This window comes from Chelonia mydas, chromosome 1 (assembly GCF_015237465.2).
Source record: "Chelonia mydas isolate rCheMyd1 chromosome 1, rCheMyd1.pri.v2, whole genome shotgun sequence".
NCBI lineage: Eukaryota > Metazoa > Chordata > Testudines > Cheloniidae > Chelonia > Chelonia mydas.
Genome location: NC_057849.1, coordinates 275,879,207 through 275,904,547, shown reverse-complemented (window position 1 = coordinate 275,904,547; position 25,341 = coordinate 275,879,207). Strand labels below are relative to the sequence as shown.

General features: G+C 39.6%; 1 protein-coding gene across 3 annotated transcripts in view; it reads left to right on the top strand.

The window, feature by feature from the left end:
• The window catches only part of PTPRQ (protein tyrosine phosphatase receptor type Q), a 212,322-nt gene that overhangs the window by 167,807 nt on the left and 19,174 nt on the right, over positions 1-25,341 (top strand). For all 3 annotated transcript variants that reach the window (XM_043547169.1, XM_043547172.1, XM_043547163.1), the window contains 8 exons: positions 41-199; positions 961-1,183; positions 1,698-1,771; positions 9,569-9,668; positions 10,578-10,706; positions 12,008-12,052; positions 19,276-19,302; positions 19,998-20,079. In XM_043547169.1, coding sequence (XP_043403104.1) covers positions 41-199; positions 961-1,183; positions 1,698-1,771; positions 9,569-9,668; positions 10,578-10,706; positions 12,008-12,052; positions 19,276-19,302; positions 19,998-20,079 — 839 coding nt within the window. The remainder of the gene's footprint in view (positions 1-40; positions 200-960; positions 1,184-1,697; positions 1,772-9,568; positions 9,669-10,577; positions 10,707-12,007; positions 12,053-19,275; positions 19,303-19,997; positions 20,080-25,341) is intronic.

Here is a 25,341-nt window from a genome sequence, read left to right as displayed (position 1 = left end):
AGAAAGCAAAACATTTTGGCTTGTCTTTGTTTAAAAACAGAGCCACCAAGACCTAATAAGAAACCAACACCAGTTTTTGATACTAGTGGGACGCTACTTGTTACTGCTACAACAATTACTATCAGAATGCCAGTATGCTACTATAATGATGATCATGGACCTATCAAGAAAATACAAGTTCTTGTTGCAGAAGCAGGAGGTAGAGAAAGCTATTATATTATTTTGCTAATTGTTCGTACCTTTTAGTTTCTTGCATTTGACCTATTACTCTGTTCCCTTATTGCCTTTATTGGGTGATGCAGAATTAATATTGGGAGACATTTGACCAGTTACTGCAGCAATTGTAATACTCCCAGAAGTCATTCATGTGGTACCTCTGTGCTACCATTCCTTGCTCCAAAGCTGAAGCATTGTCTGTGTGCTGTAGACTGGATTCAGGGAACCTATCCAAGGCATTCACCCTTTTCAGCTGACAAATAGTCGCTCTTGGTTGTTGAAGTCACTCATACACTATTTCTCATGATCTTTTTCAGGGTTTATCCGTTTCTTTGTTCATGACTTCCTTTAAAAAATAACACATGCTGTATCTCTGAAATTAAAATATCTGAAGGTTCCATTTAGCAGTTTTTCCTTCTGTAGCCATTTTTTTGCTGTTAGAAGAATGCAGCCGAGATAACATTTCTCTTTTACAGCAGGAAGGAGTCATGTAAATTTATTTTGTGTAGTACGGGTCAGATTGTGAACTGATGAGCTTTTGCTGATGAACATTTGCTCATATGAGTAGTCCCATGGGACTAGTGTATACCATTCATACTTCTGAAAAATGGTCACTTATTGATGTATTTAAATGGGAGGTATTGGGTGCTAAGCGCTTCTGAAAATACAACCATTGGTTTACCTTCTTTAGCTGCAATCTGTTTAGGATTGAAATGATTTATAATTAATTTCTTCTGACAATAGTTCAGCATGATGGAAATGTTACTAAGTGGTATGATGCCTACTTCAAAAAACCAAGGCCATATTTTACAAATGAAGGCTTTCCAAACCCACCCTGTACAGAAGGAAAGGAAGTACTGAGTGGCAAAGAAGATATGTATGTTATAGGTGCTGATACTACATGCATGATACCTGGGAGTGAAGATAAAATCTGCAACGGCCCCCTAAAACCAAGAAAGCAGTACTTGTAAGTATACAATTCAAGTTGTATGTCAATGTTCGAGTAATAAAAATGTTTAAACAAAAATATGCATTTATATGAGTGACAATCAGACAAAATGCAAAGGTGATATATTGTTAAGGCCTATTTAAGAAAAGGCGAGGTCTAAAGTGATTTCACAAGAAGCCATAAGCACACTGGGACTTTCTGTATGAAGTGGTTTTAAATTTTCATATACTTAATTTTTTTTTACTGGACTGTAAAAGTGAGACAACTGACAGGTAGTTTTTTTGTTTTAGTAACATAAGATTGTTCTTCCTGAATTCAGCAAGTCTAAGTGCAAGATAAGTACTATCCATTTCACGCATCTGCAGTATACTTTTAACATGCTGACATTAGGATTCTTAAATTATATGGAGTATACTGATTGCACGTTGTTTTGCCCCAAAATGAAGAATAATTACTAGTTCTTCACTGAATGAATTATTTTAATACTTGTATGTAAATATTTGATTCCTGAATTTATTTAATTATTTTACAGATTTAAGTTCAGAGCAACAAATGTTAAAGGCCAGTTTACAGATTCAGACTATTCTGACCCTGTCAAAACTTTAGGTAAGGAGAATGTAATTTATTAAAGACATTTTAATATTTCAAAAGCATCTGATAAGTTATGAAATTGCTCACTCTCCTTTTTACAAGATCATTCACTTTTAAGATAATAACCACAACTTTTGGTGGGCCTAGCTTAACCTCAAGAGTGCACAGTCCGGAAATCCATTCATCCCAGAGGATGCCCTGCAAAGCCATGCCACAGTAGTTGCATGATCTTCTTGATGAGTCTCAGCTGTGATCCATTCCTTCTATTGGCAGCCATCCTGTGGACATGGTCCCTTGACCCTTCAGGTTCAAACAAAAATAAACAACTTTTATCAATCATAAACAGATTGGCAAGGCTCTGCTTAAACCAGTGGTGTTCTAACATAGAACCTAGACAATTCTGGATGTCACTGGCCAATGGCAAAATTGTTGTTGGACCCCAAACTGCACAGACCTGCTGCAGCAGCTGCACTGATCCTGAGGGAGTGAGATTCAAACTTCTTTGGGCAGATCCCTTGAAATTGATAGGTTTCTTTAACAAAATAGTAAACCAATACTTAGGAAACTACCATCCCTTGGAAAAGGGAACCCGAGCAAGCTGTAGAAGTCCCTAGATAATAGCAGAGGGCTGCTGCTGGACATATTTCCTCCTCTGTGCACTCATCTTGTGCCCTCTGAGCTCCCCAGCCCACCTGATCTGTCTTAGAAAATGAAGTGTCACATATTGGAAGTACCCAAATGCTAGTGCCCAACCTGAATGGTCTATTTCCCTGACCCTGAATGCTCAGGAAAAAAAGAAATTACAATGCTGCTTTCAAATGTGATATATGCCATCATGTGCCAGCAATGCCCCTCTGCCATGTACATTGGTCAAACTGGACAGTCTCTACGTAAAAGAATAAATGGACACAAATCAGATGTCAAGAATTATAACATTCATAAACCAGTCGGAGAACACTTCAATCTCTCTGGTCACGCAATCAGAGACATGAAGGTCGCTATCTTACAACAAAAAAACTTCAAATCCAGACTCCAGCGAGAAACTGCTGAATTGGAATTCATTTGCAAATTGGATACTATTAATTTAGGCTTAAATAGAGACTGGGAGTGGCTATTTCCCCTTGTTTTTTCCTCCCCCTCCCCCAGACATTCTGGTTAAACTTGGATTTATGCTGGAAGTGGCCCACCTTGATTGTCATGCACAGTGTGGGGAGAGTGGTCAGTTTGGATGAGCTATTGCCAGCAGGAGAGTGAGTTTGTGTGTGTGGGGGGGGGGAGGTTGAGAAAACCTGGATTTGTGCTGGAAATGGCCCACCTTGATTATCATGCACATTGTAGGGGGAGTGGTCACTTCGGATGAGCTATTACCAGCAGGAGAGTGAGTTTGTGTGAGTATGGGGGTGGGGGAGTGAGAAAACCTGGATTTGTGCTGGAAATGGCCCACTTTGATTTTCATGCAGGTTGTAAGGAGAGTGGTCACTTTGGATAGGCTATTACCAGCAGGAGAGTGAGTTTGTGTGTGTGGTTTTTGGAGGGGGGTGAGGGGGTGAGAGAACCTGGATTTCTGCAGGAAATGGCCCACCTTGATTATCATGCACATTGTGAAGACAGTGATCACTTTGGATGGGCTATTACCAGCAAGAGAGTGAGTTTGTTTGTGAGAGGGCGGAGGGTGAGAAAACCTGGATTTGTGCTGGAAATGGCCCAACTTGATGATCACTTTAGATAAGCTATTACCAACAGGAGAGTGGGGTGGGAGGAGGTATTGTTTCATGGTGTCTGTGTATATAATGTCTTCTGTGATTTCCACAGTATGCATCCGATGAAGTGAGCTGTAGCTCACGAAAGCTCATGCTCAAATAAATTGGTTAGTCTCTAAGGTGCCACAAGTCCTCCTTTTCTTTTTGCGAATACAGACTAACACGGCTGTTACTCTGAAACCTTAGAAATCTCTGACACTCAAAGTCATTGAAGCAAATAGCCTGAAGGGCCAGCATGACAGGGCAGTATGAAAGGAGTTGTGATTACAACCCCTTCCTTCCCCTTCAAGGTACCTGTGCACCAGAAACCCCCTGAATGGCTTAAAGAAACCATCCAGGCAAGCACAGAATGAAATGCTTTACAGGCAAATACTGTAGTTAATTATAGTCCCTACTGTACTTGCACTATTGAAAATTGCACCACTTGCTCCTCTGGCATGTGCCACAATTGGACAAGACAGGGTTGCCTTTACTATGACATGAAATCAGAAAAAACAGCACTGTAAATTCTCCAAGTCCTAGGGTTTCCTGATCTCTTTTTCAGTGCCAATACTACCTTGTGCCAGGGTTCCACCGGAATGATGGCATCACAGCTGGCTCTTGCCTGGCCAGATAAAGCAAGCATAATAATTAGTTTTGGGCAGGAGTGCCTCACTTACGCAAAACTGCACAATAGATTTTAGTGTATATTCTCCTCTCAACCATTTTGTGAATACCACTATTCTAATCTGGAAGAGCTTGGGAGTCATTTAGTCATGGCTATGCCACAAAGGATGCATAGAATCATAGAATATCAGGGTTGGAAGGGACCTCAGGAGGTCATCTAGTCCAACCCCCTGCTCAAAGCAGGACCAATCCCCAATCAAATCATCCCAGCCAAGGCTTTGTCAAGCCTGACCTTAAAAACTTCCAAGGAAGGAGATTCTACCACCTCCCTAGGTAACTCATTCCAGTGTTTCACCACCCTCCTAGTGAAAAAGTTTTTCCTAATATCCAACCTAAACCTCCCCCACTGCAACCTGAGACCATTACTCCTTGTCCTGTCCTCTTCTACCACTGAGAATAGTCTAGAACCATCCTCTCTGGAACCACCTCTCAGGTAGTTGAAAGCAGCTATCAAATCCCCCCTCATTCTTCTCTTCTGTAGACTAAACAATCCCAGTTCCCTCAGCCTCTCCTCATAAGTCATGTGTTCCAGTCCCCTAATCATTTTTGTTGCCTTTCGCTGGACTCTCTCCAATTTATCCACATCCTTCTTGTAGTGTGGGGCCCAAAACTGGACACAGTACTCCAGATGAGGCCTCACCAATGTCGAATAGAGGGGAACGATCACGTCCCTCAGTCTGCTCGCTATGCCCCTACTTATACATCCCAAAATGCCATTGGCCTTCTTGGCAACAAGGGCACACTGCTGACTCATATCCAGCTTCTCGTCCACTGTAACCCCTAGGTCCTTTTCTGCAGAACTGCTGCCTAGCCATTCGGTCCCTAGTCTGTAGCTGTGCATTGGGTTCTTCTGTCCTAAGTGCAGGACCCTGCACTTATCCTTGTTGAACCGCATCAGGTTTCTTTTGGCCCAATCCTCCAATTTGTCTAGGTCCCTCTGTATCCTATCCCTGCCCTCCAGCGTATCTACCACTCCTCCCAGTTTAGTATCATCTGCAAATTTGCTGAGAGTGCAATCCACACCATCCTCCAGATCATTTATGAAGATATTGAACAAAACCGGCCCCAGGACCGACCCCTGGGGCATGCCACTTGACACCGGCTGCCAACTAGACATGGAGCCATTGATCACTACCTGTTGAGCCCGACAATCTAGCCAACTTTCTACCCACCTTATAGTGCATTCATCCAGCCCATACTTCTTTAACTTGCTGACAAGAATACTGTGGGAGACCGTGTCAAAAGCTTTGCTAAAGTCAAGAAACAATACATCCACTGCTTTCCCTTCATCCACAGAATCAATAATCTCATCATAGAAGGCTAATAGATTAGTCAGGCATGACCTACCCTTGGTGAATCCATGCTGACTGTTCCTGATCACTTTCCTCTCGTGTAAGTGCTTCAGGATTGATTCCTTGAGGACCTGCTCCATGATTTTTCCGGGGACTGAGGTGAGGCTGACTGGCCTGTAGTTCCCAGGATCCTCCTCCTTCCCTTTTTTAAAGATTGGCACTACATTAGCCTTTTTCCAGTCATCTGGGACTTCCCCCGTTCGCCACGAGTTTTCAAAGATAATGGCCAATGGCTCTGCAATCACATCCGCCAATTCCTTTAGCACTCTCGGATGCAACTCGTCCGGCCCCATGGACTTGTGCACGTCCAGCTTTTCTAAATAGTCCCTAACCACCTCTTTCTCCACAGAGGGCTGGCCATCTACTCCCCATGTTGTGATGCCCAGCGCAGCAGTCTGGGAGCTGTCCTTCCACACTAGGAAGAAAGGTGGGGTTTTTACTATGTTTTAGCTAACACATGGTGACCATTGTGGTAAAGGCAGTTGGTAATTTTCACCTGTTAGCAGGTGGCAGTAAACAATTGGGGGGATCCTAGGGTTTACCTCCACCTGCTAACATATGTGAAAATTACAAACTGCCTTGTCCACACCAGATTTTTAACATGTTTGTTACCATGTGTTAGCTTATGCTTGGTAAAAACAAAACAAAAAGCAAAAACACTTTTTCCTAGTGATGTCAAGGCCACAGAGAGATGAAACTATCACAATGTGACATTTGCATTATCCTATTGCCCCTTTGTGGATCAGTATCATTATGTATTGATGTGACAGCAGATCAAAATCATTTTGCAACACAATGTCATTTGTCTCTATCTCTCTATTTTGTCCCTCTCCCACTACCTCCCCACCTCCACATCCTCTCCCCTGCTCCAAACCTCTTCCTGGTTGCTAGGAGAAAGAAAGTTTCTCCTCTGTTGGAGGGTTGTGAAAGAGCGAGACAGGATTCTGGCAACTCTAATTCATTTACTTAGTACTCACCAGCACCTCTGTCTGCGCTTTCTTGACCAGATGTTTTTGTTTTTTACTTTGAATTAATTGATTGGCAACTAACTCAAGATAATCAAGATCTTTGTGAAAGCTAGTTTGGACTAGAGCTGTGTGGCATTTTTTGGCCAAAACATTTTTTTAATGAAAAATGCAGCTCTGGGTCGACAGTTAACATTTTGTGAATTTGTGTCAAAGCTGGAAATTGTTTGTCAGGTTTTTTTTAATTGAAATGTTTCATTTCAACATTTCTGAATTAAATCATTTAGAATTTTTCAATTCAAAAAAATTTTCCTTTCAAAATGTTCTTCAATTTTATTTAAAAAATTGGAAAGCATTTTAAAAAATTTGAAAATGAAACAAAACATTTCTTTCAGTTTCAACAGAACAATTTTTTCATGAGTTTTTGGTTCACTGAAAATTTTGAACAAATTCCATTGATCTGAAATATTTTTCGTCCTTTTTTTATTTTTCAGTCTGGCCAGCGAGCCAAAAAAATCTGTTTTATTCACACAGCTCTACTCTGGACATTCCCCAATCATTTGTTCCAGGCTACTCATGTTTGTAGTTTACCTGAGGGTTCAGCCAATGCTGATAGTGTCTACACGAGCCTTTACAAAGGTATTAATTATCTCAAGTTAATTAACAATCAATTAGTTTAAGGTAAAGTCTAGTGCAGACAAACCCAAAGAGCACGTGTGAAGAACTGCACCTGTGGCTGGAGAACCAAAGGTTTAGTATTACTGCTTTACAGTATTTTTTTTGGTGATATAAATAAGCAAATGCCAGATGCAAAACAGATTTGATATTACTGTTCCAAAACTTTGGTGTGGGACCTGATACCCTTTTGACCCAAGAGATTCACCGCTTTTCAGGGTTTTGCAGATTGTTTCCATTAGAAGGAGAATTAGAGGATGGATTCGGGTATTTCTGTGATGCAATCCTGTTAATTTACAAAGAATGTACGAAATCCTGTTTCTATGAATACGTTAGGAATTGAACAACAGGAGGCAGTTTCTTTGCTCACAGTTCCAAGCCTCTTTCCAGCCAGCACACTGTTCAAAAAGCCCTCTCTTGGTTTTCTCTGAGGGATGTCTACCAGCTGACTCAAGCTCACAGGGTTTGGCCTGCTGGGCCTTTTCATTGCTGTGTAAACTTCTGGGCTCCCACCCTCCAGGGTCCTAGAGCTTAGGCTTCAGCCCAAGCCCAGACATTTACACAGCAGTGAAACAGCCATACAGCCCATGGACTGTGAGCCCAAGTTGATTGTCTAGTTGCTGTACAGACATACCCACAGAGTCATGCTGCAAGTGCTTCTCTTGCTGTTTTCCTGGCTTTCTGGCTGCTTCTCTCTGCTTGTTCTCTTACTGTTCCTCAGTACTTCTGATTGTTTCGGCTTATACACACAGCCCTCCACCAAACAGTGCTAGCTATCTGTACATTCAATTCCTAGCTAACCCCATCAGCCCACATAGCTCAGCTTCTGACTGACCATACTTGGGCCTGTGTTTTGGCCAGAGACTCCTGTTGTTTCATCTTGCTCCAAGAAGAAGCTAAACTGTTGCTTACATTTATCCTGAATGAAGGGCATCTGTCAAACCCACCAGCATCAATGAGGTTTCACCCAATCTCCATCATAACTGGTGCTATGAAGGAGAATTGCATGTTTATCTCAAGAAGATAATATTCCCTGTGCAGTGACCATCAGTTAAATACAACCAGATATACTAAATAATAACTTTTGATCTGCATTACAGAAGAAGTTGCCAACCTGTGGGTCATAATCTGCAGGAGCTGGCTGGTTCCATGGTGCTAGTTCTTTGTTTTCAACTACTAAATTGCATTGAAAGGAAGCTAAAATTACATTAAATACTTTCCTCATATTAATTTTCCATGTAAGCAACTGTTGGTAGTTTCTTACGTGATTGCAAATAGGAGGAGAGGTGGCTGTGGAATTACAAATGGGTGTGGAAATGAGACACAAACACAGTTTTCCTAATACATTTTTCTGGTCCACACTATTTAAAGTGATGAGGACCCCAATGCTCATTTAGATTTGTTCATTTAGATTTATTAAAATTGCTATGGTCTTGTAAAATATCAGCTGAACTTTGCACATGATGCAGTTACTGGTATGCTGTTTTATGTACAGTAGATGTTAATCCTCAAGAAGTTTTAATAAACAATGGTGTCTATTTAACATTCCGTGAATGTCTTAATATTGTGTATCTCAGACCACTAATATCTGGGAAGTTTCATATAAAGTGTTGCTGGGTTAGTTTCAAATATTCAACAAGCCACATCCTCTCTGGGTGTAAATGGATATGGCTTCATTGCCATAAATGCCTCCTATTTTACTAAGTCTTCAGAATGAAATACCTGGAACTTCATTTTCTTTGAGAGGCCCATGGGATGAAGGCAGAGGGATCACGAAGCTAAGTGAGATTGGTCTCACCAAGTTTCTAGGTAATCGATAGGTTGAGAAGGTTTGTAGAGTAGACAAGGAGCGCTGCTTCCCAGTCTCGTGGATCCTGGGGCTCCACAGGTAAGGGAAGGCCTATGCCAATGAAAGCGGAGTGTTTCCACGGGGAAGACAGAACAGACTCATCCATGCTACTTTACTGGTCTACCCTTTAGGCATGGCCTTGTGCAGTGATCTGTTGTGTTGTCACAAGGTGCATGGTAGCAGCTGCAGAGGAGGACCCAGCGGGAGTTAATGCCCCTTGGATTTACATGAGGAAAAGCATGGTTTCAGCAGCTGGTGAGGTTGCAGCTGGTCCTCTGCTCAACCCACTCTTGTCCCACTTCAAAAATCCTGTGATGCCCAGACACTGCTGAGCTTTGGCAGAAGAGCTCCTACTCACTGCCAGGAAAAAGGGAGCACAGGGCTCCCTCATCCCACTCCCCCCTCCCACGCTCCCCTCCCCCCCCACCGAGAAATGTGCTGGATTCAATTCCCTTTTGTTTGCAGAAGTAGTCAAAGAACGATCCAGTCTTCAGATATTTGTTCTTCAAATGTTCAGTCCCAGTATTGCCCACTTTCTGTTGCAGGTGAGGGACTGTCAGAAAGAGCTGTAGAAATAATACTTGCAGTTACTTTGTGTATACTTTCCATAATTCTTCTTGTGGTGGCAATCTATGCTTTTGCAAGGTAAGACTTCTTTGTATATACAATACTACACATTCTTTTTCATCTGTATGCAAATATGTCTTTACATATAGAAGAAATAAATCCTATACTTAGAACCATATATAACCAGCCTGGTATCTTAAATTATGTTGCATTTTAATACCATTTTTTAGCATATAGAAACTTCTTTTATCCATTACAGAGGATGAGTAGCTTGATTTGAAGTCAGCAAGTTAAAGTCTGTTCTCAGTCACGCTGGTGAAATTCCAGAGTAGCTCCACTGAAGTCAGTGGGTCTAATCTGGAATTACACCTGTATTTGAGAAATCAGAAATTTGACCCTAGGTGAGGTAACCCTCAATCCCGTGACCCATAGATGCCTAGTTGAAGAAGTAGTCAAACGGCTGCATGAATGACATTCATTCGCTCAGTAGCCACAGGTACTATTCTGCCACTACTAGTTCACCAGGGCATTGAAGGAAAATAAGAAATGGAGGTCAAGAGTTTACACAGGAGTTAAGATGTATAAGGACTTGATTCTCTTTTCACACAAGTTTTACACTAGTATAACTCCATTGGATTCAGTTGAATTACTTCTGATTTACACTAGTGAAAATGAGAGGAAAATCAGGTCCAAGTAGTAATAATTTCTGAGGAAAACTTTCTCCATTGTCAAAATTTTGCCGGTAAAATGTGGCTAAAATGCTTGCTGACAAAAATGTTCAAAGAGATGGGTAAAATTGCTACTGGTTTTGCTATGCTCATCACAGAATGCAAACTGGAAGTATCATTGTTTTTCTAGAGTTTCTTTACACCCAGTTCTATGAAAGGCTGAGTCTATCCTTCTATCCTGCTAATTCATGTGTAATTAATAAATCATTTGAATATTCTTTCTCATTCACTCTCAACGTTGTTACGATCTTTGGTTTAGAATCCGACAAAAGCAAAAAGAGGGAGGCACCTACTCCCCACGGGATGCAGAAATTATTGACACTAAATTCAAGCTGGATCAGTTGATCACAGTGGCAGACCTGGAACTGAAGGATGAGAGATTTACTCGGTAAGCATACCCCTTAGGCAAAGCAGTAGTCCAAAGGATCTGTAGCCGTGACCCCTTTCTGACCTTTGCTTGTTTGGAAGTGTTTGTGATGTTCTTATTTACACAGGTCACTAAGATCCTCTTTCAAAGGGTGCCCTCCATCCTCCAGACACTTCTGACTAGTAGAATATTACTTAATCTTCACATTTTTTACAATAAGATAAAGACATAAGTTATAAAAATATAAAGATCTAAGTGCAAATCATCCTTTAATTCTGATGGCAAAAGGAGATGCATTTTTTAAACATGGGAAATTGTTCAGTATTTTGATGGCTCACTATTTTCTGTGGATTGCAAACTTATAAACATCCCAAAAGATCCAGACCCTTAAACTGTGTCTTTTTCAGCTCAATCAGTAACATAGTCATTGTTTAATTGACATTTAGAAAATGTTTTTGCACAAGGGGACCAATTTTGCAGCTGAGTTTCTCTGGAACTTGAAAACACTCTGGCCACATCCATACACCCAGACCCTGGAGAAACATATAGTAGCCCTACGTCACTCACCTGGCCAGATTTCCTGGGTTTTCACAGAGTGACAGAGACTCTTGCCCCATGTATTGTTTGGAGGAGAAGCTGTACTGTGTTCCTTTTGGTAGTCAAAAATTGCCACATTATTCCACAGATAGATATCATGAACATTCTAAACAGTGTGGTATGACTGAATTAGCAAATGTTGGATAAATGTTATTGACATGGCTGTATTTTCCCTACTGTGTCACACAGCACATAGAATGGGAAGCACTGTGGCAGGCAATCTCCTTAAAGATTGGAAGCCTAAGATTACCTTGCCCTAGGAGTTAATCATCCTACTGTTGCAGACTACGGGTAGCTTGAAGATAAAAGCCTATAGCTCTTGACCTGTTTGTTTTGAATGTTTTATGGCTACGTGTATGGTGCAAAAAAGTATTATTGCATTATAAAGCTGTTCAACTGTGTGCCACTTGCAGCACATGGTCAAACATACTGGGAATCCTCTGGTGCTAATGAATGCAATGAAGCTGGTGTGGGCATTGTGCAACATTTTGTTTAGATAATATAGTCTAAAACCCGTTAGCAGTAGTGGAGATGTTCACTTTCAACAGACTGCCACAACCCTTTGCACCTTTGTAGCTGTAAACCAGATAAATGTCCTTGATGGATCAAAAAAAGTCATTAATTTGAGACATTTCCTACAAGGTATACATTTGAAAATTGCTAGCAAAATAAGAACAATATCGTTTTTGTTTGTGTACTAAATTATTAATGGATTTTACTTCCAGATACTCCTCATTTTTCTTTAGACGCAAGGAGATATTTGTCATCCAGTAAGTTATTGCACTGTTGAAGAGACATGGTGTGGTTTCCATAATGTTGTGTGACTTGTGTGCTACTATACTTTGTTGATCTTTGTCCAAAGTAAATAATTTTCCAAAATGTGTTCTTGGTAATGAAAATGAAATTAGTATTAGCAACCTATACTATACTATATTATACCCTATTATATGGTAATGCTAATGACAAATGATTGAATTTGTCAACATATCATCTTTGGTCTCAGTGATTAATGTTAAGACACTATAATTCTGCAACTATTCTAAAATAAACTAGAGCAGTTTTTAACAGAAATTATGTCAGACTCACCTCAGCAGACATACAAAAAGTAGACAGCACAATTAGAGTTCATATACCACTGTGAGTTCAAAACTGGGCCTTACACTTTTCTTCAAGCATTAGAATTTGCATATTCAGGAGAAATCCTTTTGTTTCTCCTCAGCTGCCTGTTGTTCTGTCCATGCTACCAGAAAGCATCCCATTAAGATCTCAGCAAAAATTCCAGGGGATCAAATCACATGTTACATGGGAGAATTCCACTTTACCACTGCTCTGTCTAAGTTATGTCCAATTTGGATTTATACAATGTCAAACCCTGCAGGTTAGGACAAAATTGTAATATTTCATATTTATGTGCAGTTTGTTAAGTGATGTATGCACAGCAAAGACTTTACTGAGCAGTAATTCAGCATTTTTCCTTACCTTACCAATTACTTTATTTTGAGGCACTTTCATTTTCTGGCTCTGATATAATAAGAGTGATATGGAATGTAAAGGTGCCATGTTAGCATGTTAAGTTCTAATGCTACGTGCTGATGATTGCACTGAGACCATCGCAAATGAATTGCACATTCAGAATATGGTACTAGTTCCCTATTTCTGCACTTCCTCACTGTCACGAGTTGGCTGAATTATTACATGCACATAGTCAATTGCCCAGCCATAGCTTTTCAAATAGTGAGGGGATACTTAGCAAATCACTGCCAGATTCTCACTCATTTGTGCCATCTAAAGCATAAATGAGCCAGGTTGGGGAAGGAATCTGTCCATATGTATCATTTCCTGCTTGTCCTATATAATGTGAAGCACTGAAAACAGTGTTCTGTAACTGGCCAGCTAAGTATCCCCTCACCATGGGGGAAATCTTAGTTGATGTACAGCCAGCACAACCAGTTCCTGCACCACCCACCTATCCCAAGCGGGGTGTTGCACAACACAGTGCTCTGCCAGTTGTCATCTGGCTTACCGTACATCATTTGATGTAAGTTAGAGCAGCCTTGGAGCTGAGGTGGCATAGGTTGGCCCCCGGAATCAGAGAACTGAAACCCTAAAAACCTTCCAACATACCCACACATTCTCCTATTCCCAGCAGCGGATCTTAGCATAGAAGATTATTTGGCTCGGATAGTCAGGATTATGCGGAACAGGTCCATACAGTGAGTAGGACAGGGTGGAAAGTAGTTGTCCCATCTTGTGAAAATTTCCAAGATTTCAGAACTTTTTCCCCACCCAGAATTGGGCCAAAAACTCAAAATCTCAAAAAAATAAAATAAAATTGTGAACCAACAAACTGAAAAAAATTTGGTTTGGGCCAATCAAAGTATTTCATTTCATTTTCAACCTTTTCAAAAACATTTTTAATATTAATTACGTTAAATTTCATAACAAAGTTGTTTCAAACAAACAAAAAGACAACAACAAAAAACCAACCCTTTTCAACGAACAGTTTAGGTTTAGACGAATAAGCATTTTTCAGCAAAAAAACAAAACAAAAAACGTTGCCTCAGAAAAGTTCCCGACTAGCTCTAACACAGACACACTAATATCTGATATATATGTGCCAGATTCTTGCAATGTGCTGGAAGGGAATAATTCCTAAAATACTAACATGAGAGAGTAGTGGCGATACGTTAATCTCCTTAAGTGATAGGAGACAGGGAAGAACTGAACAGATCAAGGATTGTTTAAATCAAATCCAGCCAATCTGTCTAGGTAGAAACATTGAATGGATTCATCAAGCATACCAAGCATATGTATACATGTGATTATATCAATTCCTGATTATTGCAGCCTCTCACAACCTGGTCCAATCCACTTCTCTGGGTGGATCCCAATCTGCAGTGAGTGGAATCAAGCTCCAGATCCTATGTGCTTTTAAACCCCATGGGTCTGGCTAGTGAGTGGTCATTGTTCATAGTTCTGGGTCTCTCAGGAGCAGACCCAGTGTCTGACACCCTACTTGGGCAGTCGGACTCTCTCTAGTCCAGCTGCCTTAGACACCAAAATGAGTGTCCCAGCCCTCCAGAGCCCCCAGTTGCTTATACACACTCCCTCAGTGATCCACTTTATTGTGGGTGCTTTGAACTTCTTGATTAACCCCTTCAGGGACAACATGGCAGGCAAGCAAGGAATGCAGACTTAGCAAAGATATTTCATAACCACAGGCATTTTACTCTTGGAAGTACTTGAAGTCCCACTTAAATATAATCTCTGACCCTTTTGGTCATTTATCCAGGCTGAGAAACTCCACCCCAGCTCTCATCCAAGCTCCTGTGTAGAGAGTTCATTTTTCTTGTGGATGGATTTGGTAGTGGAGCGACATTTAGAATTGATGGCACTAGATTTCTCTGTACCAGCTTCTCAGGAGGAGCCCAGGGAGCAAAATGGCATTCACAAAACAAAATGGCATTCACAATTTGACACAGACATATCCCCAATTTATCGCACAGACCATGCAGCATTTTTTCATAATCAACACTGTCATGATCTACAGCCCAGTTAAAGGAACAGATTCTCTCTTCTATTACAGTCCCTTCACATGTCTCTGATGTAAAGGGGCTGTAAACATGGTGAAAATGGGCCTTAGGGAATACGCCTGCACGGGGATATTCCTGGATGGCATAAAGTTGACTGCCATCCCTTGCACCTCCTGGCATAGAGGTATGCCAGGGATTTTCTGAGGAAAGGAGAGGACGTGGCCTGAGAATATTGTGCTGTAGCTATCCTTGATTGCAGAAGGGCCCTGAGAGGCTGTTACAACTGAGTGTAAATTAGAGTACTCATGAGGCACAGTCAAGAATAGAGAAGATCCAGAGGTAGCTTCAAGCCACCATTGTCTCATCCTTACTCCTCCATTTCTGCACAGGAACAGAGAATCTGGCCTACAAAGAATTCTTTTATTTGTTGACCAGTAGATAAGATATTACTGGTTCTGGCAGCACTCTCCATTATACATGTAGGGATTACCTACTTAAACCAATAAAATCTTCTTTATCTACCAGTAAAAAGGTAAAAACAAAATATTTTAACTGCACCCACCATCCATACAAACCATATGTAAGAGGAATGTGAGCATCAGGGCTATGAGATCTGGTGAGGCATCCGCTGAAAGTACTCTATGAACATTGCACGTTCAAGGAACATTCTACCCAACAATGCCTCATATGATAGCTAGCTTATGTGTGGCAGCTACCCTGCCACAACTGACATTGGCACACAACTCACACAGAATGACCAAGGGACTACAGATATGCAACAAAAGGCCATTTCTCCACCCACGAAGTACCTGGCTGACATTAACCCAGACAGTTTGGATTGTACGTTATGGTTTTAAGTCCCTGTCTGCACGGATTTGTGCATAAGACAGGAGGGGCTTCATATTAGCAGCAGCTCCTGGATGCATTGCAGATACAATGCTTTGTGAAGTGATGGGGGGACATGCATACAACAACAGCATCTGTTATACCCTTTAAAACATACAGGTCACACTCTCCCTTTGCCCATGTCAGCCCAGCTCTTCTGTGGATGGGGTTGCGGGATAGAGGACACGGTGATATCATTGCCCCTGCGTGCCCCCTATAGAGGTTTTAGTGCAACTGTCAGGGCTGGATTCCCTCAGTTTAGTGTACCAAGGACCAGGATTTTGCCTAGCCACTGTGCAGTTGAAGGGAATGGGCCTGGTATCCTCTCCCCGTCGCCCTTGATCACTCGTGAAGGGTTAAGCCCTATGTAGGTCTCAATTAACTTGTTAAAAATTAGTTCCTCAGTTATTCCAAGCAAGTGTCAGTGGTGCTTATGAGTTAAGCCTTTAGTCTACATATTCATTTCTGTGGTTTTCCATTTGGACAAAGTTTTAATTCCCTATAGATTTCAACTGATTGACCCAGAGAGAAAGCCGAGTCTGTGTCACTATATGGTCTTCAGTTACCATTGCCAACACAAATAAATGGCTTCTTTCTAGGTCTATCAGAAGTAATCTGAGTGGGATTCAGATTTTTGATAGACTTCAAAAACTCCCATATGTGAAACAATACACTGTTTAAAAAGAAAATCAGATTTAAGGCAACAAAGTATTCTTTAGCTTAGAGAATGCTTTACTTCCCCCCATTAAATGCAGAGTAAATGGAAATGTTAAATTATCCTGTTGAAATAGGGGAAGCTGTCACTTTACAGTCTGAGTATGAGTTGTACTTTTCATGATCTGATGATATTTGCATCATGATGTTTCATACAGGAGACTGGAAAGTGAGTGAAGCTGCGCTGTTGGCAGACTAGTGTTTGTACATTAAAAATACTGTAAGAAGATAAAACTATTACCTCTTATCACAATGTTTCATTTTAGAAATATTGAGAAAAATAAGCTGCCTTTTTAAACCCCTGAAAGTTTACAACCAAGCATAATTGTGCTATGCAAAACTCCATTGAGCTATTTTGGATGAGAACCCTCATTATGGCACAGTTCACTCATTGTAAAGTTCCTTATACAACAAGGTTTCAAAAGCCTCAGATCACACATCTGAATGCACATATAGGTACTAAATGGCCTGATTTTCACAGGTGCTGAGCCTCTCTGTATCCCCCCACTAGCTCCACAGGGAGTTGTGAAAGCTTAGTACTTCTGAAAATCAGATCCTTCATGTAGGTGTCTAATTATGGAGGTAAGTGTCAAACTTGAGGCACCCAATTGGCCCAACTACTTAAAAAACATTTAGTGCTTGTGAAAGGTGCCAGATGACCACCACTGAACATAGAAATCTTCTGGTAAGCAACGCATATGTGAACTAGAAGGAAGCACGTTTTGTCTCTATGCCTATTCAGTGCTTGACTTGCCTTGTTGCACAGCCAATGAGAATGCCAAGGATGTTGGTGATGGTCCCATCTCAGTGTTCTTGGCTGTAGGGTCCACTATATCTTGAGCACAAAGGCGCTAAATGTCATATTCTGGTTGGTCATGTGATGTGTAAATTGAATGTGAATTCCCAAACAACAGAACTACCAGTGCAGTAAGTTACTAATCACAAGCAATTTCAGGGGACTGAAGACAACAGAATCTCAGAAATTATTGGGATGTCAATTGGGACGTGACTTTTATTCCATTGCTCCAAGGGGAAGACGGGGGATTCAAATAAAAAGGAAGAGCAAGCAGCATTTTTTGCAGAATCTGCTAAGAATTTTGTCCAATAAAATTATAAAGAGGGAGGGGTGCCTGACATTCAAAGGCTAGCATATCTGTGCCCGATACATTGGCGTAATTAGTTAAGAATAGACTCTCCGTGAGAAAACTTTAGCTCTGTGAAGCTGCCAAGGTTTATGTGCCAAGTAAATGCTGGCTTGGCCATAAAGTAAGACCAGAATACAATAAGTGCTAGTAAAACTTGTGAACAGACTCCACAGGGAAGTTCTGTGTTCATGCAGAAGGTGTCAATGCTTTATCATTCTTCACTCCCTTTTTCTGCCCATTCAGGATTTGTACCTCTGCCTTAACTGTCCTCGTTGGGCACTTTGGGTGTAATCCTGCTCTTACTGAAGTCAGTTCCAAAATTCCCTTTAACTCCAATGGGATAGAAATCAAGTTCTTTATAAGCCTTATTTTGGATAGGGATTTCCTCTAATTTGGTTGCACTAGCCAGTTTACATTGTTTTGAGAAAATGACCATATCAACACAACATATGTTGCCAGTGCACATATAGTATAGCCTTGACATTAATTTCTATAGTGTTATGCAGATAATTTAATAGTATATGGCTCTGCAGTTGTTTTAACATTGTTTTTGTTTCTCATTCATATTTCCATTTCTCTTTTTTCTAAAATATATTTATTACAAAGGATAGGAGACAGTGATTTTCTAAAAAATGTTAAAGTATAGCTTCTCAAAACCAAATTTTTAATAAGATTATTAAAGGAAAGCCATATGATTATTTACACTACTTAAAGTATTCCAGACGTAAATATGTTAAATACATTTTAATTGGTTTAATTTCGAAGCTTATGCGATTTTAGAGAGAAAAATGTTAAAGGTGTAAATTTTTGAAGGACCAAAATTTTTCATTTTGAATTTCTTTGCTAGAGATTAGGGCCCTAAATTGATAGTGCTTGATGCACCTATGGAAGGTGCTCAGATACTATGGTGATAAGCACAGTATAAGAACCTATACAGAAGAAAATAGAACATGTAGGCCCTGATCCTGCAGTGTGCCTCAATATGAAATAGCCTTCTAGGATCGGCCTTTGGAGCCTAAATATGTAGCCTGATTTTCAAATTTGCTGAGCACTCAGAAACTCCCATTGAAGTTAGTCCACTTATATAGGGGCTTAAATATGGAGTTGGGAACCTACTCACCGGTTTTTGAAAATCTTGGCTTTAGCCATTTAACTTCTATATAGTCATAAAGCTCACAGATTTGAAAGATGGGCACATGTTGGAGCTACAAAGGGCTTTTTGTCCTCAGTAGCCTTCTTGAGCATCCCCAGAGCTGCTATGTGGTCTGGGAGGCAGGTTTCCTTTATCACCCAAATGCTCATCTGCGCTACTTGGGCTTGACAGTGAGTCTCTGAATTTGCCCCTAAAAGAATGACATTAACACATTTCATTTTATACTATATCCTTAATGCAAAACAATGGGATGACCAACGTAAGTAAAGCAGTGTACCTGATGTGTGGATTTCTTGGGCCAGTGAGCATTTTTACCACAGAACATTGGTAAAATGATCTGAAGAGAATAATAGGCTGAAACTGTATCAGCTATACTTATAAATACATAAAGTAAGAGCTCAATAACACAGTTATCCAAGATATCTAAAATACAATATTATCCCAATCCATGGAAGAAATCAGTTTAGCTCTGATTCTTTAGTTATTTAAATTTTGCATCTAAAGCCTTATCAGAATGCACTCTATTCTCTGACTTACTGCATTTAACACAATCTCTGTTACAGGTTACTTAGTTATAGAAAATCCATCAAGTAAGTTGATAAAAGATTTTTCTATTATGGCTATCAGTTCACTAGTTTGATGAGTGTGAATGTGTGGTTCCTTCTTCTATGTTTATTAGAAAAAACTCCAAGCTGCGTATAAATCATAAAAGCATGACTAATTGCATGGTAACTGGAGAAATGCTTTCTCTCTCTCTGGGGTGAAGCCTGCATGTCTGTGTTTTAGCTTGGGAAGTAATACAGGGATATTTAAACTCCTTGGGGTTTAAAAACCATGTCATTATGAGAATGAGGTCACTGCAATATTTTATACGTCTAAAACCTTGCAATGTTTTCTGTGCAACAAAGAGATATTATGTACTTTAGAATACAATGATAACCTTACAAACTTCATAATATCAAACCTCTGTATTGGAATGCTAAATTTATTAAAAAAACAATCCCACTCTGCTAAACTTTTGACGTTAAAGCCTTAAAGCGTTAAAGACGTTACTAGATCAGAAGGAGTAATTGAGCGAGAAGATGCGCTTATTTTGAAATGCTCTAAACAAATCAAATAATCACACTGTTAGTGATGATTTATATAATGTTATTTTATCTCTGTAAATATCAATTATTATTAAACTGGATAACAATTTCTTTTGATAAGCCAGTGGTTAAATGAAAAACAAACAAACCAAAACCCAACTTTCACATGTGTCTAACTCCTCTGTCATTACTTCTAGGCCAATAAGCAAGAAATCCTTCTTACAACATGTTGAAGAACTTTGCACAGATAACAACCTAAAGTTCCAAGAAGAATTTTCGGTATGTTACTAGCAGTTGTCACAACATTGCAAGACCTCCAGTCGTTTCATGTGTCACATTTCATGTCCATTTTAAGCATGCAAGGCCATGAAGGACTCTGGCCTTGATAATCAATACCCAATTACTAGGTTGATTGTTTAGAAAGTAATATTACACTGATTTAGGTTGTGCAGTCTTCATTGCAACCTGATCAGAATTATTCACCTAGTGTGTCAGCAAAAGATGATCTTCTTTAGCTCTTCCTGCCATGACACCATCCTCAGTAGTTAGCTAGATTGTGACATTAAAGTGATAAATCTAAAAAATTGTAGCAATATTCATGTAGTTTGAGAATATTTTGTTTTCAGCTATTTTTTTTTGTTTTTGCTTTACGTATCATGATATTGTTCAATTTTGAAAAAAATATTTATCAGATCTTTATGCTTAGATCAGGATAAGACATGTATTGGATTGTAACTGATCGTATACAGGTTTCATTCAGATATACCTAAGCACTTTAAACAACATCATTTGCTCTAAGAATAAAAGCCCAATATACATAGCTGACATTTATTTTGTGAAAAGTTCAAGGCCCGATCATATTCCCATAAAAGTCAACGGGAATTTTGTTATTGGCTTCAATGGGAGCAAGACTGGGCAATACACTTTCATTTCTTTAGAAATAATAGGCCAAATCCAACTTGTCTTGCTCTTATGAAGAGCCTCAGTGGGACTGGAACTGCTCATGTGACTATGGCCAGCAGCATTTGAGCCAGTAACTCTGCAAGTCATCTGACTCCTGTTGAAAAATGATTAGTTTTCAAAGCACACATGACAGCTATATAATAAATATACAATTTCAAAACTACATTTAAACCTCAACTAAACTTTTCACTGTTTTCTTAAGTAACTTCTCTTTTATGGCTATCACATTTAAATTATTTTTTACACTTTATCTGCTCTTTTTGTTATTTCAGAATCTTTATCATCATCATGTCTAACACATGCAGTTATTTGCCGTTACAAAAATAATTTGTCAATCTCCAGTGACTTTACCATTTTGGATTTATAGATTTGTCATGAATTGCTTACTATTTGGATTTATAAAAATGAAGAATCAAACAATAGACTTTTATACTACTAGATTATAATATTTCAGTTTCTCAGGGAACAACAACAAAAGTGTGAAAAGATTAATGGTATTTCCTACAGCTTTTTGGCTATGCTCCTTAAGTCTTATTGGACTGGATTTAATAATAATAAAAAAGCACCATAAAATTCTTCTGAGCAGTAATGCAGAGGAAGCTCTTTTTTTTCAGGAGTAGAAGTGTTGTTTCACAAGAACAGGAGCGATTATAATTATATTATGCATGACTGAGCAGATGAAAAGTTTTCCTAGCAATGACATTTTCACATTTTAAAGTTCATCACTGGAAAGTTTCTAACGTTACCTTTTACACATTAAAGTTTCACAACAATTATAGGGTTAAAGGTTACACATTGAAATGACTGAAAATCTAACATAAATCGTAATGTTCTATCAAGTAGTAGTAGTATGAGCATTTTTTAAAATTTAGACAAATACATGTAGACAAATACTTAGACAATAATTTAACCAAATTATTAACTGAACTCTTAGTTAACCAAAGGGTATGTCTGCGCTGCATTGTAAACCCAGGTTAGTGGGACCAAGGCTTATGAAATCAGTGTTTCCAAGCCCACACTTGAGCATCCACGCTGCATTGTAAATCTGGGCTTAGAGTTGCTGGATGCAGATCTCTCAGCCATGCTAACGTGTCCATACTGCACCATGCAGATCTCCTGACTCAAATATACTGCAAAATGACAGGGATTGCGCCCAAGTCCCAGCAGGACTTGGGCTCTGACCCACTCCCTAGTACGGTCCTAGGACCCAGGTCCTGAGTGCTTGTTAATTCAAATCAGACAGATTTATGCGTGAACCAGAAGCAAGGCTTCGGCTCAAATCTGAGTCAGAGCCCAGGCTTAGAATGCAGTGTAGACATACTCAAAATTGTTATGTGCCCTCTGGGTTTGTAATGTACGTCAGCTTCCCCAAGTCCAAAATGTAGCAAAGATCTGCCAGATGGCTTATCCGAGGCCATCCAGCACTCAGGGGCAGGTTGTGCTCCTGATGGAGGGCATATCAGTCAAACTGTGCAGACAAGAAGGCTGTAAGGAGCCATGCTAACTGGTGGTGGGCCAGCTTCACCCATTTTCTAAACCCTCAGTTTTCTAAAGGTTTGGCATATCTCCTGAGACCTATGCAAAATCAGGCTTATGTAGTATTTGATACTGTTATGGTGAATATTTGACAATATATTTTCTAAGTGCTATTAATGAATAAGCACATCAACTACCTCCAAATATAATTTCCAACAAAAGTCCCCATATTCCCATAAAAGTTATCTAATATATACAGCATAAATGAACTATCTGTAAAGTTTATAAACCTACAGAGAAAAATTCCTTCTGTAATAAATCATCATTGAATTTGAGACTCCAAATAATCTTTATCCTGTGTTAAAATAATCAGTTGGGGTGAAATTCATCCTGGTGCAGAGAGCTGGCATAAGGCCATTAGCACCAGTTAAGAGCCGTGATGGGGCAGATCAAGGCAAGTGGGCGTCAAGACAAGTAGAGCAGCAACACAGGGTGCCTCGGCACTGCAGAGAGCTCTCTGCTGCAGACTCAAATTAGCAAGTTAAAGTCAGGCTTACGGGATGTGCACTGCACATGGAAATAATGGCCCAAACTCCTGCAAACAGCCATAGACCTTGGGAGAATGCCTCCTCCTAACACCCCTGCTTACCTTCCCACACAAATCCAATGACAGAAGCTTTGTGTGAAGAAAGGAGAATGTTACCCTTTATGAATACAGGTTTCAGAGTAGCAGCCATGTTAGACTGTATTCGCAAAAAGAAAAGGAGTACTTGTGGCACCTTAGAGACTAACCAATTTATTTGAGCATAAGCTTTCGTGAGCTACAGCTCACTACATTGGAAAAAGAAAAGGAGTACTTGTGGCACCTTAGAGACTAACCAATTTATTTGAGCATAAGCTTTCGTGAGCTACAGCTCACTTCATTGGATCCGATGTAGTGAGCTGTAGCTCATGAAAGCTTATGCTCAAATAAATTGGTTAGTCTCTAAGGTGCCACAAGTACTCCTTTTCTTTTTATGAATACAGGAAATTATAACTTGTCCATTTCCAGCTTTACTTTCCTGCCATTATTGCATCCTGATTTCAACTCCTAGAAATCAACTGGGCTCTACCTGGGTGCAGGGGTCCTCCCAGTTGCAAGATCAGGGCATTACTGTTTTATAAATTAAAATGTTATTTACAAAAGAGAGAAACACAATTAACTGTGAAGAAAGAATCAATTTTGGGAATGGCCACAGGTTTAATCCAGGGCAAGATTTACAAGAGACCGTATTAATTAGGAGATGAAACCGTAGCTAAATCCATTCTTTCTTAACATGCGTGTTCTGTAATATGTGATAGCATTTTCTTTAGTTTTGTATTAACTTTGTGTCTGGTAACCATGTTGTTTAATCCTTTAACATACATTGAGGTAAGTTTAATAATGTCAACTATTATATGTAAGGGAATTTGTAAATTTAGAGGGTGAATTGCTAACCTTTTCTGTGGAAAGAGGGTGAATAAAATCACTGAGTTATATAGAGGCATATGGGCCTATGGAGATTAAGGGAGAGATTTTCAAAGGCACAAATGGGAGTGAGTCATGAGCTGTAGCTCACGAAAGCTTATGCTCAAATAAATTTGTTAGTCTCTAAGGTGCCACAAGTACTTCTTTTCTTTTTGCGAATACAGACTAACACGGCTGCTACTCTGAAACAATTCTCGTTGACTTTCAATGGAAGATGAGCACCTAATTGCTCTTTGCAAATCTCCTCCTGTGTGATTTCATGAGAAGAGCATGGCACCACTAAGAATAGAACCCCGGTCTCCTAACGCTGAATCCTGTGCCTTAACCATAAGACCATCCTTTCTTTCTAGAAGAATAGCACCTGCAGTTGTACTATCAAGGATAAAATTATAAAGGCCATCCAGCCTTGCTGTTTCAGGGCATAGACGTCTCATTAGCTGGAAGGAGGATGACATTTCCCATTGAATATAATTGTACAGCATATGATGCACTGTGATGGTTTTGAACCCTCGTCTGAGCATCAGACGTTAACAATTGTTGGACGTACAATACTGGACTAGATCGACTAGTTTGCTTATTGTTGGGTGGCTTGTTTCATTATGGCAATTGTTTTATTTTATTACAAATATTAATAAAATCTAATAGGAAAATGAAGTACAGTAAATTATGTTGTCCTCTATAACTGAAGACACCAAGTAGGTCTGGGTGAATGCTTAAAATGAGTATTTGTGAAAAATAATTTAAATAACAAACACCATTGCTCTTTGACATTATTTTTGATTTATATTATTTGCTGTTTGTAAATAACTGTACATGAAATTCTGGTCACAAGAATATTCACAGAAGGGAAAACTATCATGAAACCTCATGCAGATTTGCATTTAACAAGAATTCACATCAGGTTGTTTGCACAGCTATCTTGAAAGCTCTTCTGACTTTGGGGATAATTCAGCCAGGGAGCAGAAATAATATTAAGTGAAGGACATGATCAATTACACAGCACAAATGGCAAATTATAAATAATAAATAGTTAAAACAATAGGTACAGCTAATCATTTGTGAGCAATCCATAGGTTGAAATATACTTATGTAAACCATTCATCAAATAATGAACAAAAATATGAAAGTTAGTCTGGTTGTGGATAATTTTCAAATGGAAGGAAGTGGGTAAATTCTGTCTGTCTAAGGGTTTTTCTGTATTGCCCATCACCATGGTAAATTAATAATCACACATAAATTTTGTCTCCATTTGATGGCCCATAGCAGACTTCATGGAATATTTTCCTCTTCACCCTTTTAGGTTCTGCTTTTATATATAATATAATTTCATCAAATAAGTTCTTCCCTGCAAATGATTCACCCATCTCTGCCCCTGAGTAATAGAATTCATGAACAGTTATGAAACTATGCTACTGAACCCAAATAACTCTGTCCAACCCCCTCAGGAACAGGTCAGTGAGCAATAACTAATTGCCAGTTGTCTCTATTTGATTAAATGCTCACTGGTTCTCATGCTGTGGCAAGAGCTCTCCCAAGCTACAGGCATTAGGAAAAGGCATTACTCAAAAGTAAGGCTGAATCACATAAGACATTGT